The sequence below is a fragment of the Vidua macroura genome, chromosome 13, assembly GCF_024509145.1.
Source record: "Vidua macroura isolate BioBank_ID:100142 chromosome 13, ASM2450914v1, whole genome shotgun sequence".
Lineage (NCBI taxonomy): Eukaryota > Metazoa > Chordata > Aves > Passeriformes > Viduidae > Vidua > Vidua macroura.
In genome coordinates, this window is record NC_071583.1 from 16,920,633 (window position 1) to 16,934,092 (window position 13,460).

A 13,460-nucleotide genomic window follows, 5' to 3' on the forward strand; every position below is an offset into this window, starting at 1 on the left:
TGACAGCATTCCATGAATAACCTTTCCTACCAGCCCTTTAATAGTTTTTCACAGCTGGAACCAAGCCTCACAACAAGTTTTGGCCAGTGCTTGGCTTACTGCAGGTTCACTGACACATTTCACTACAATCAGGATGAGTTCCAAATAAAATAACCTCACTATTAGGAGTGGACTGGGAAGCTGCAATCACAAGGTACCACTTAGCCAGAAACTATTTCAGAAATGGAACTACTGTCAGACCAGATGGTATTTACAAACATTAAAACTCCAAAGCACACAGCAAGGGGAAAAAAGCCAGAAACTATAGAAAATGAATTTAAATTCCTGGCATTTACACAGAAAGGCAAATTTGAGCTTTGGCACAAGAAACTTTTGGAATATAGAAAGAGCTTTAAACTAGTACAAAGGGTTTGTGATCATATCCTCGGATAAATCTGATTTATAACATCTTTCAGAGCCCAGCTCTTTTTCAAACTTACAGAGGAAAATATTCTCTAGAACTGGAAAACAAATCCATTTACCAGATAAATACAATAAACAAACTTCCAGCTAAATCCAAGCTAAAAACTGGACAGGAATGGAGAGTTTACTTAAACAAGTCCGAGTAACATGTGAAATTATAAATAATTTGAATAAGTTATATTTAATGGAAAATTTTTATGCAAATTCTCTTTTAAGAGAGATGGGGACTACAACAAATGCAAAATAGCACTGCAAAGCAGCAGCAGGTCTCTGAAGCCTTGTCTGTCCACCTTGCAGGAATTCATGCAAAGCACTACAACACTACTCTCTGAAGATACAGTGGTAAAGTTAAATTAACCAAAAGTAAGCTGCAAATCTGTGAGGGGCAAAAGGAGCACATTTCTAATAGGTAATTTCCCACAGCTGTTGACTGAGCTTATTATTATTACTAAAGAGCAAGGCTAAGAAAGCAACTTCAGAGGAAAAAAAAATCCTGCATGATCTCTCTCAAATGAATAAAACAAAGCAGACTCTAAAATTACTCAGGATACCTGCCCAGAGGCAGCACACTGCTTGTGATGGTCAAGTTTATACCCTCAGGAACAGGGAGAAGTTACTTGACACTTTCAAAGCTTCCAAACTCATCAGTTACACAGAGCATCAAAGCACTCCCATCAATTAACAGCCATCCTATGGAGAATTATATTTCTGGCAGAGCTTCACAGCCATGAGCTTTCCTGGTACTTACATGTGCAATGTCTCCCTTTGTGCCAATGACCCTGTCCTGAGAGTGCTTGCTGAACTCCACATAGTGGTCATCAGGGAAGGAATGCCTGCAGATACAGTCAGTAAAGAAGTCAAGGAATTGCAGATTCTACATGACCCAAGCAAGCCCAACAGCTCCAGGACAGGCTTCAACAATGGAGAAAAAGTGTAGAAAACCCTCTCCTTTACCACTGACCACATCATACTGCAGTAGCAAATTCAGACCTGAATCAACAGAGCCTGCCACAACTAGAACACTTTGGAGAAGTCAGCAGGATCATGAACATTGGAATGTGCAGCCTGAGGGAGCTCAACCTTTCCTCTGAAGAAAAGCCTCTCGCTGACCCCACGCAGGTCACATCAAAACAGTTGTTTGCAACTAAAGTAGACTAATCAAACCTTTTAAAATGAAGAGTTTTCCACTCATCTTTTATATGGGAAGGAACAATTGTAAATACTGAAATAGATTTTAAAGAGTTTGCAGTCCAGGTCTGACAATTTCACCATGCAAACCACCAAGCTAGTTGATTCTGAACTGGCTACAGAAAGACTCCAAGGTGATCTTTACAAACATGAGAATAAAAACACAAACGTGTTTCTTTGCCTTCAGGAGTAACAGTGACTTTAGTGATCTATCTCACATGAAATAGGACTTCAGGTAGAACTTAGCTAGAATTTGCTCTTTACCAAATAAAATAGGGAAATTGCCAACATAAGAAAGGTATCACATTTTATTTCTCACAAGAGACATTTGTGCTATTCTATTTTAGAGTTCATTCCTGTTTCAAATGGTTCTTCCAACTGCAGCACACCCCACAGCTGAATCAGAGTGTACCTACTTCATATCAAAGACAGACTTCATTCCCCACAATGCAGATAGAGGTTGGCTCCATGTAGCAGATGTCAGCAATAAAGATCCATCCTGAATTTCCAGATTGGCATAGAGGGAAGGAAAAGAACACCAGGGAAAACAGAGGTCATCATTTTACCTGTACACTTTTAACTTACAAGATCAATTTAGAAACTGTAGAGCAGACACTTTTGTGTTTAAAACTACTCCTATAGGGATAAAATCCAAGTATCCAATACTATGTATAACAAAGAGCCCAAAGTAGACAAACTTTACAGGTAACAATAGGAACAATCTATGATGTTAACAGCAGATAAAATCAGGATAATCCATGGCTGAATTCTGATGCCCTATGAGGGGAGTCCATTCTGCTTATAAATCTTTTCTTTCTTACTAGAATGAAAGGTTTCTTTCTCCAGTAAAGATATATAAACTCTGATATCTTATCTTACACATAAATAAATGTGTAATAGTCAGTTTAAGCATTTTTCCACTTCCAGACATATATATTAATTTCTTAAGAAGGCACAGAACCACTGTGTATCTTCTTTACTATCTTGGGAAGAAGAAACCCTAAATGTAGACTCACAAGAGCGACAATATGCAACTATTGTAAGTACCCCAACAACAGGCACTGCAGGCCAGCCAGTAGGTGCATTTCAGATGTACATATCCAGATGAGCCCAAAACATCCCAGGGCTTAGGCAGTGAGAACTGCTAAAGATCAGAACAGGTCTGTGGTTCCTTACCCTGGATGGCTCAAGGTGCGTGATGGCAGAGTTATGGCAGTTGTAACTGGCCTCTTCCTGTCCACTGAACACGTTATAGAGTTTCAACTGCCCCGTGCAAGTACCCAGCATTAAGAATCGTTCTCTTGCAGAAAATGCACAACAGGTAAAGCCACTCTCATCCTCATTTGCTTCCCTGAACACAGAAATTGGACGGAACCTAGAGAAGGCAAAAATACATGGGTAACCCAATGGAGAGAAGCAAAACTGAAATGCTGTGTGATATTAAATCCAGCCCTTAAAGATTGCACAGATACAAGTTATAACTTTCTTCTAGAGTAAGGCAGGTGTCAGTTTGAAGACTAGTGCTTGAGTATTACAACAGTGTTTGCAATCTTTCAGGGTTTGTTTTCCACTATGTGGTACTTCTGTTAAAGCACATCATTAAGCTGAAGCACTTGGACTCCATCTTCAAAGCTGGATTGATGGAAAACCTGTAATGTCAACACCTGGGTAAGTACAGAGAGCTAGCAAAAAAAATTCCTAGCAGTTCTGAAACACTTATCACAAGAAGATGTCATATGAGCTAAACAACACCCTGGTATCATAACTGCCCAGTGACACTGCTTTCACTGTGAATATCTCACGTCACCTTTAGAAACGTGTCACCTTTATTTTCATAAACTTTACATCACCTTCCAGTTTAACCTCAGGAAAGGCCACCGGTGGTGCTGATGATTCAGTTGCAAGAACAAAATAGAGATTTCACTGACCTACATCTGTCAGCCAACCATCCTCAAGGCTATGTTACCCTCTCATAAAATTGGTGCTGCATACTCACCTTCCAATGGAAAACAAAGAGCTACCAGCTTCATTAGTCAATGTTGCTACTGACAATAAAGTGTGCTTTGTGTACTAAGGGTCAGCACTAAGGACAAGACAAACAGAACAACTACTAAAAATGCCTTTCAAGGCTCTTTCACTGTCACTGTGAATGAAAACTCTTTTGTCTCCAAGGATACTCCACCGTGGGACTGCACAGCCTGAATCCAGGTAAGGCTCTTTGGCACAGGGTACATCCTGAGAGATAACAACATAGTTTTCTTCCTTACCTGCTGAATATAAGGTGTCTATCAAAGCAGCCACCATCCACCCCTCCGTACTTCGGAAAGGCCGCCCTGCGGGTCAGCCGTGAGGTAAAGTTAGTGGGCGCCTGGCGCCTCTGTTTTGGCTCAGGACACTGGTGGGGAGTAAAGAGAGAGAAAGGGGGACAGGTGGCAACAGGGTTCTTGCAGCGGGCATGCTGCTCCCTAAGGTACTCTGTGATTATACTGTCCAGCGTGGGTGGGGAAGGAAGGTGTCTGTCCAGCTGCTTTTTGATAGCTGGGCTCTGGCTGTAGGCGCCATGGTCCGATTTTTGTCGCAACACTCTGATTTTCCTGCCGTTGCAGGGAGACGGCCTTTCCCTGACAAAGCTAATCCTGCCAATCAGAGGAGAATTGCTGGCATAAGAAGGGCCTGGAAGGGCAGGTGGGCCTTGGGATGCAGACGGTCTTGCCTGAGCATGGACAGAGGTGGCAGTGGAACCTACAGCAGTGTGGCTACTCAAACGGGCCGAGATGCCGTTAGCTATACGAGGAGTGCGAGGCAGAGTCACCGGAGAGGCAGCGGCTGCAACAGGGGTGAAGGCAGAAGAGTGAGATGCTGCAGTCATGGGCAGGTCAGCCTCTTTCGTAAGGACAGACGCCGTTTCCCCGAGGCCCTTAGAGATGAGATGGTTCCGAATCAGCAGCAGCAGCTCCTTCTCAGGAAAAGTGATCCTCGACTGGGCCACCACATCCGCCTTCTGCAGCCGTGCCAGCGAGACGTCCGTGCCGATGAGCAGGGGCTTCCCCGAGACGCGCTCGATGAGCTCGGCAGCGTACTTGCAGAACTTCACGTGCTCGCTGCGCTTGTCCTGCAGCACGGGCTCCTTCATCAGCTGCTGGATCTGGCAGCTGCTGAACAGGGGCAGCTTGCTGATGATCTGCCGGACGGTGCTGCTGCGTGACAGCCCCACCAGGGCTTTGCAGGCCAGGGCCCGGATCTGATCCGCGTCAGTGATCGGCATCTTCACAGACAGCAACGACAGCAGCACCTTGATGCCATTGTTGGACTGCACCACATTCCACATCTTGGCTAACGTGTGTTCACTGCTCTTGGGGGCCTGAGGAAGCTTCCGACGAGGAGTCCCAGAGATGAATTTCCCGATGCTGGAGATCCGGTTATCTGGGCCACACACACAATTGATGATGATCTGAAGGGCTGATTTCTGAATCTCAGCATCATGGATGAAAAACTCACCCTCAGCAACCCCAAGGATGATACTAATACCTAGTAAGGGAAAGAAACAGTTTCTTTATTACTCTAAAACTTATCTTACACAAGTTGATCAGACAAGTAAGGGAATCTTCTAACAAATTTGAAGAAAATAGGTACTTCCCTTAATTCCAGAAAATCCTGAAGTTCTGCTAAATAGTCTAAGACATATTCTTCTACCTCCCTAGCAAAATATTTTCCTGCCCTGCTGGTCCTCCACCTCATCATCAGTAGGTAATGTCACACAATCTCTTAGATTGATCAAGCACAGCCCAGGAGTAAAAAATCTAAAGTATCTGGACAGAGCAAGATGTACAGACATGCTCTGATTCCTACCGCATGGAGCAACTCTTTTATAAACATCAACAAAGTAAACCCTAAGAGGAAGGAAGGGGACCAAGTCACTGAGGACAAAATAATCGTATCAACTTCCAAAAGGGATCGGGTAAAAAAGAAACTTTAGGGCAACTTTTTTCCCCACAGAATTCCTCTTAGTTTCACGTCTGCTTCATAATATCAAAACCTTCACAGAATTGGTGTTTGCCTAGAGGTGTTTTGTGCAAAAGGAATTGTCTTTTGCCTATATCTAGTATTCTGCCTGCCTTTATTTTTATTTTCTTACAAAGAAAAGTGAGGCTCCAGTTAAAGTAGAAGCCTTGGATCTGATCCAGGCACATCTCACTCATTTACATGCTGAACCTGGAGGTAACCAGTTACAGCATAAGTCACACAGCAATAATTGTTCCTCTCCCTTACTCTCAAATGCCATATATCCTCAGGAGACCTAAATTTCCGAGAAACTGAGGACACCTAATAGTCCCATTACAAAAGTATATTTGCCTCCACCTGTATTTAATGAGCTCTTGAAAACAAGTGCAAGAGAAAGACCTGCCTCTAAATTTGTAACCTAACCACAGTGCTAATCATGACACAATTTTAACCACAGTGCACTCTCCCATCTATTTGCATCCTTGACAGTAACTCTGAGTACATGAATTATTTTAACCCTTGTCTCACTATAGGTGAGGAACAGCCAGCCAAAACCCATGTAGCAAAAGACAACTGATAAATGTGCAAGTCATTAGGACCATATTCTGCTTACCCACAGTGGAAACAGTAGATCCAGCTTCATCTAACACATCCACAGGTTCTGCCAGTTGCAACTGGATTTTAGGTACTACAGTCAAGATGGCCAGTACATCCAAAGCATATCGTACCGTGTCATTCCTGGAAGACAGCAACAGAAGAACTCCTTAGAATTGCATGTACAGAGCTGTTTCAATAACATAAAATAGTATTCAATTTACTCTACTCCAAGAAATGGAAGTAAATCAGCCACATCTGCTGCATTTGATGGTGCCTTTTGATTTTAGAATGAAAAGGGTTGGTCTCCATAGAAGGTAGTGCTCACATGCACACCATTGCCTGCAGTCTGCCAACATTTATCCCACATGGCTCACAGGCTCCTAAAAACATAGTAATTCTGTATTTATAAAAATAAGAATGTTAGGACTTACTAATGAAACCGTTCTAAATTAAGCTGCTAAATTTAATCTAACTCTACATCTTAGCTGGGAAACACTGCTGTCCAAAATACTCTGTCACCAGTTAACTGGGAAGGAAGTTTTTCTGAAGTCAAGGGAAACTGTTCAGCAGTAAACCAGACAACTCTGATAGTCAAAAAGACACCAACTTAGGCTCTAGCTCAAGAAAGATGCAGGAATGTGGAAGGTGAAAAGGGATGTTCAGCAAGAGGTGAGAGAGCAGAAAAATGCAAAAAAGATGAGATTTTTCACCTGGTTGGAAAGGTAGGAGTTAATCCAGATTAGGTTAGCAATTAGGAAACAGCTGCAGAAGGAAAGAAACAGGAGAACACAAACTACCCAGGCGGGAGAGTGCAACCTGAGAGTTGGAGGGAGGCAGGGAACTGCAGAAGCAAAACAGGATTTCAAAGGCTTTCAATTTAAGTTAGGCAAGGAGCTCCTGCAGGCAGCAGAAATAAGGAGGGAGTCCCGGCCCACCTCATTCCAGGATTAAGATATGTCTTAATTTCACCCTCTTCTTGGAGCATTTTCTAGCCTCTCTCTTAAAAAAAAGGTAAACAAATTTTGAGACAGATAGAAAGAGGCACAGAACTGTGATGAAGCTTTTCTGAGAAATCAGTGCCATACTAATTCAAAAGCCTGAGGCATTTTGGCTCTTCAGAAATTTCTTGACATCCCTCTCTCTACCTTAAAATTTTAGTCCTGCTTTCCCCAGAGTTAGCTTTGATAATCACTGTGTTGCCACAGCACAGGCCCTAACAGCACTAACCAGCATGTGCCTGTTTTAAACTATCAGGGTAGAAAATCTGGAAATGTAATGTCCTGCCCAAGAGTCACAAGTGCTGCACTCAAATAGAGCACTACAGCAAACAGCTCACCTTGCATAGTACGTCTTCCAGTTGCAGGCAATGGAAATGAGCTGAAGCATGAGCTGGACACAAGACAGCTTGAGAAAAACCTCTGCTGGCTCCCAGTAAAGCTGTGCTGGACCATACTCAATCAGGAACTCCATCATCTCCACAATCTGCTCATGAGTATAGGAGCAGGCCTGCAGGGTCCAAGGGACACCATTAGATCACAAGGGTTACAAACTTGCACATCAAATCCCTCACTGCTGGGATTAGACTGAGAACTGCATCTATAAGATTAGACTACTCTGTGTCTTGAAGATTAAGTATTTACTTTCTGGTTGATTCCCCAGTTATAAAAGAATATAGCAACTGTCACTATAATGCACAATAATAAGCTTAAGGATAATATCCTTGAAGTTTCTTTACAGTCTCAGAAAACTAAGGCAAATTTAAGAAGAAAAGTAACATTAAATTAAAATTCTACTCTGCTTTTAAGCTACTAATCTAGTAGTTACTACACCACCACTCAATATACATCTATGCTAAAATACTAAAAAGGTTGCTAAAAATATTCAGTTACATTTTTTAAGTTTTGACTACAAAGCATACTGAATTAAAAAAATTCCTAGCAAGTTTGCCTTTCAATATTTTTAATTACATGAGAAAGCAACATTTTATATACATTTTTAGTTACTGAAAATAGGTGATTTCTGCAGAAGCAAAAACTCCCTTATATTTTCTTACTTCAGTTCCTCCAGAAAATCATCATAAATTAAATCAGAAACCACAGGTGAATATACTTTCTCAAAACCAGCAGCCCTAAAATCTAGTTTAAAAAAGGCCTACCAAACGAACAAACCCAAAACAAATCAACAAAACCAGCTTTGCAGGGAGAAATCAGGAAAAAAAATCATAGCCAAGACTATGGATTATTATCTATCTGGATCTCACAGGTAATTTCTAAAAACAGTGGTGTTCAAAACACATTTCAGTTATCATTATCAAATTAAACTTACTTCTGAGTTTTTCAGCATTATATACCTCTATATACACACAGATTTTGTTCTTTCAGAGATTCACAGCATAGAAAACCCCACAAATATCAAAAACAACCTGCCTTTGAGTTTTTGAGAGATGGAAAGGTCACAGCACATGAGCAGGAGCCTTAATCAAATGTAATTCAGAAAAACCTCAAGGGTTCCTCTGTATTTTCCTATTGCAGTGCCATTCCACACAACAGGAAGAAAGTACAAATGGAACAATTGCAGCCTGCCTAGTTATTACACCGGCTTCAAAGGGTATCTACACGTGTCTACAGCTTGGATTCAATTGAGAAATGCAACAACCATGTGAAAAGCCTGCACTGTGCTCCTCACCTTGTAGGGGGGCTGTGGATGGACCAGGATGCCGCCCTCAGTGCGCTGCAGCGACTGCTTCACCTGCTCCAGTTTGATGGCAAGGTGAGCCTCGAAGTAGCGGCGCAGCGCCATGCAGGTGTGCTTCCCCGTCTGGCGGCTGGCAAAGATCTCATCATCGCTCAGGAGGGCTCCTTGGTCTTCCAGGTTTAAGATCTCCAGAGTGCTTATCTTCAGAAAGAAGTTGGGTGTGAGGAAAAAAAAAGTTTCATCAGCTCAGTCTTCAGGAAAAAAGCATCTACAACTCTTAGCTGCTCTTGTACTAAACTCTAACACTGCCTTTGCTGTACAGGACATAGAAGCACACTGAGAGCTGACAAAGGCTGTCTGAACAGAAAAGGGTCTCTGTGTGTGTAAACAGCCAAAATTGAACCATGCCCTCTCCTTCACTATCTATGGAGACAGAAATCACAGAATGAACTAGGCTGGAAAAGACCTTTGAGATCCTCAAGTCCAACCTATGACCTAACACTTCCTCATCAACTAAACCATGGCACTGAGTGCCACATGCAGTTTTTTTAAACATGTCCAGGGACGGTAACTCCAACCCCTTGCTGGGCAGATAATTCCAGTGCCCAATCACTCTTTCAATGAATTTTTTTCTGACATCCAATCTAAACGTCCCCTGGCACAGCTGAAGACTGTCCTCTCGTTCTGTCAGTCATTGCCTGGGAGATGAGACCAACCCTTACCTGACTAGGGAGTTGTAGAGAGTGGTAAGGTCACCCCTGAGTCTCCTTTTTTCCAGGCTAAACAAGTCACATCAGTGTAGGTCTGGAGGCAGTGTTGTGCTGGCTATTATTAGGCATTATATGGCACCACACAGTGTGCTTGCACCCTGCAGCACTGATGTCCCTGAGTTAGACACAGCTCAAGCTGCAGGAATGCACAGCAACACCCTGCAGACACTGCAGCTTTTCTACTTGAACAGTGTCTTGAACTTGTGCCCAGAAGGTACCATAGCTCCTGCAGCACACACACAGCCATTCCTCTCATGGAACAAAGCTGCATTTATCCACATCTAACAGCATGCATGTCTATGTGGAGTGGTAAGAAACATCTGGACTATCACTAAGCCACCACTGTTTGAATGAGTATTGCTTAACCCAGGAGTTGCACCAAAAAAGCTCCCAAAGGGTATAAGGCCTCTAGATAATAATCATAATAATAAAACTAATAAAGATAAAAGGAGGCATGTGAGTGTCGCTTAGAAAACTCAACCCACCTCTCCATCTCTTGGGAACTGAGGAGGAAAAACCCCAAACAACACCAAAGAACAAAACTCTACAAAATGAACAAAGTTGCATTTACAAGGTGCAAAACCTGCCACTAAACCCCTGTTCCCTACTAAAGGCCGCAGCCCTTACCAGGTTAACCAGACGTCGCAGCCCATCGTGCCTATCAAACAGCTCCAGGACAGCACGGAAGGAGAAGCAAATGGAGAAGAACATGGTGGCATGGCAGCAGCCCGAGGCGTGGGAGCACTCCATCAGCCACAAGGTGTAGTTCACTACATCTGAAAGCACATTATGGGGGTGCATGCACACCTAGAAAGCAAAAGAACACTCTTGAGGAGGACTTCAAACAGGTTGCTTAAGAGACTTGGTCCAAGGAGAATGAAGACTCTTTGAGAGGACAAGTATCAGCTATTCCCAGCTTGACTTGAGACATCTGAGACATGAAATAAGAAGTCCCATTTCCAGACCAGTAAAAATAGCTGCTGACTAATAAAGACTAAAAAAGAATATGATTTGGCAATGTAGGATTAGAAATTGGTCCGTTTCCAGGGCAAAGCACAATGAATACAGCAGCCTTAGTGTAGTATAATTCCAGAGTCCTTCTCCATACACTTCCATATATCCAAAGAATGCTTCGCTAGAGGCAGACAAGTTTCCACTGAAGAAACACAAATTCTGCTCAGTGAAACCAAGTACCATATGCAATGCTGAGGTACTAGCAAACTCTGGCAGCACTGAAGCCTAGGGGAATTGCAAGGATTGTCAAATGCAAGACTAGAGCCTGACTCTTCTCTGGAAACACACAACTGAGCTGGTCTTTTCCTGCTCTCAGGCCGTGCCTCCGAGATGTGCAGACCATGTGCTCAGAACTGTACTTTTGCATTTGCCTATTTACTTCTACTGAGGAGGAACTGGGAACCCTCTGTCAGGGTCGGTGACAAGAGAACTGAAGTGCTGGCACCAGCTGCTGTGTGCCAAGTTAGCAGAGTTTTCCATCTCTTCCCTGCTGGTGTTGGATATACTCAAAGAACACAGTGCTACCAGCTTCAGACCTACCAGCATGGACTACTTGACAGGGGACTGTACCCTGAAGCTGGCTTCCTCTGAAATCCAAAATGTACCACAGATACCTGCTCTACCTGGTATCTGAACATACTGGGGATAACATCTGGCAGAACATCTGGAACCATGCATGGAGAAAAACCATCTCAGGTGTAGTAGTCCATTGGAACAGACAGGAAAAGAAAGGCAAATGAGAATGAAGGAGGTTTTTGTTGAGATTTTTTGAGGGAAAGAGGGAAGAATAGAATGAACAGGGTGATTAAAGTATTAAGACAATGCTGACAAGGTCTTCTGTTACTTCCCTAGGAACTGAAATCCACACCCTTGAAACAAAACACTGTTATTCATATACACACCTTGAAACAATACACTATTATTCATATACCTCCTAATGCCTCTGCATATATCAATAATCCATATAAATTTGCTTTTAAGCTTAGATTATGTTTATTCACTGTTTGAACACAGGGAGAAACATTGAGAAATTATGGGAATCACAGCAGTTACAGTACAAGAACAACTCTTACCCTCTCCATAGCATCTTGATTGTACGACAAGTAATACAAACACATGGACACTCCTGTTGCTGCCATGGAAGGACGAGGAATCTCCAGCAACTTTTGCACTCCTCCATGAGCAACAAACTCTGTAGCAAACTTGTTGTGCAGCAGCAATGATGCCAAATGCTAAGGAATCATAAAAGGAGATTAGACTAGGATTCTTCAAACTGTCATCAATTCCATCCCCATCCCACAGAAAAACAGCAGAAAAAGTAACTGCTCTGTGCTTTGTGTACCTCACTTCTTCCTCCCATTACATTTAATCCAGAATGTAGTATTTATCCCAATAACAAAACCAAAAGAGACACTACCAGACATATTTTTTTACACATCTTGAAAAAGAAATACAAGAAAAGCAGAGCAACTCAGAAATTATCCAACAGGCCACCTTAAGGTCTTTCTATTGCCTTCAAATTCTCTCACTTTCTATTACCATTACTAACTATTTAAATGTCCATTCATGTTTTGATTATGACATATTGCTGACAGAAGGAATTTTACAAAATTAGGTATAAAGGCAATTAAAGGGAAGTCTGCAGCTGCACTGAAGTGTACTGCACACTGCTTTTCTGTATTACCTACATCTTAAGAGGAAACAGTAAGAGCCACTGCAAACCCCACTCTACTCCCAACTGAAGTAACCTACAGCTACTGTAGGAACACTGTTCCTTCAAAATAAATTTTCAAATGACAAAGATACAGAGAGGAAGACTCTGGAGGATCAGAGGCAGAGAAGTTATTGTGAAAGAGGGAAAGAATGCACAGAAAAGTTTAACTTGTGCTGCTGCACTGCAGGTTTGGCTTGAATACAGTTATTTTGTGTGGCTTTTTACCTTGGGGAGGTAACCTTAAAGACTACTCACACAGAACTAGTTTTTAAACCACTGAGTTCAGAGATGTCATACTGAGGCTTCTGGGAGTAAGATGTTTATGCTCCTTCACAAGTGTCCTGTGAGATGGCAGGCAGTGGAATAACTCAGGAATGCCATCTAAGGGCAGCAGGAACACAATCATTTGACAGAAAAAGGAATTTTTATCATCTTCAAATAGGTAGATGACAGGTGAACTTAATGGCCCTTCCTGCACAATTAAGATATTTTTATTCCCTCCTTCCTTTCCTGTTTTTTCATTTTAAGTGCTTGATACTTCAAAAACCAAAACTGCAATGCATTCAACTTGAGTGAAAGCCACTTCCAATCCTGGGGAATGCTGCAAGACATCAGCCTAAAGAAGATGAGCACTTGCCTTTGACACATAGCAAACATATATTCCATGTTTTTACAATGTTTATGGTATATTTTATATATTATGAAAGTAATTTACCTTAAGGGCTTCAAAAGTGAGCAGCACGTCGTTGGTTCGCTTCAAATCAATGTAGTACATCATCAGCTCCCTTGATCCCAGTTGCATAAAGATGGGTAGCAGCTGAGAAAATAAAAATGGGACACTAGCTGAATGTTTCATGGGAATTACAAGGTCTCTTTTGGTTTATACTCTCTCAAACCCCCAGTTTTCCCCTATTAGCAGATACCTGTTATGAGAGGTCAGAGGTAACCAGCTCCATCCATAGGAAGCAATAAAGGTTAACAGACCTCTTGTAATACATCTGCTGACTGCAGCAAGGTGC

The 13,460-nt window shown here is 42.3% G+C and overlaps 1 protein-coding gene and 1 long non-coding RNA gene across 4 annotated transcripts in view; one reads left to right on the plus strand and one right to left on the minus strand.

Annotated features, from left to right (window-relative positions):
* DCAF1 (DDB1 and CUL4 associated factor 1) overlaps positions 1-13,460 on the minus strand; it is a 65,605-nt gene that overhangs the window by 18,904 nt on the left and 33,241 nt on the right. For all 3 annotated transcript variants that reach the window (XM_053989419.1, XM_053989418.1, XM_053989421.1), the window contains 10 exons: positions 13,157-13,258; positions 11,801-11,959; positions 10,341-10,520; positions 8,935-9,144; positions 7,586-7,755; positions 6,266-6,390; positions 3,918-5,178; positions 2,827-3,025; positions 2,067-2,149; positions 1,211-1,295 (listed from right to left, as the gene is read on the minus strand). In XM_053989419.1, the coding sequence (XP_053845394.1) occupies positions 1,211-1,295; positions 2,067-2,149; positions 2,827-3,025; positions 3,918-5,178; positions 6,266-6,390; positions 7,586-7,755; positions 8,935-9,144; positions 10,341-10,520; positions 11,801-11,959; positions 13,157-13,258 (2,574 nt within the window). The remainder of the gene's footprint in view (positions 1-1,210; positions 1,296-2,066; positions 2,150-2,826; positions 3,026-3,917; positions 5,179-6,265; positions 6,391-7,585; positions 7,756-8,934; positions 9,145-10,340; positions 10,521-11,800; positions 11,960-13,156; positions 13,259-13,460) is intronic.
* On the plus strand, positions 2,918-6,261 carry LOC128813946 (uncharacterized). The gene is made up of 3 exons (XR_008439222.1): positions 2,918-2,971; positions 3,208-3,318; positions 6,186-6,261. It is a non-coding gene; the product is annotated as an uncharacterized LOC128813946 (long non-coding RNA).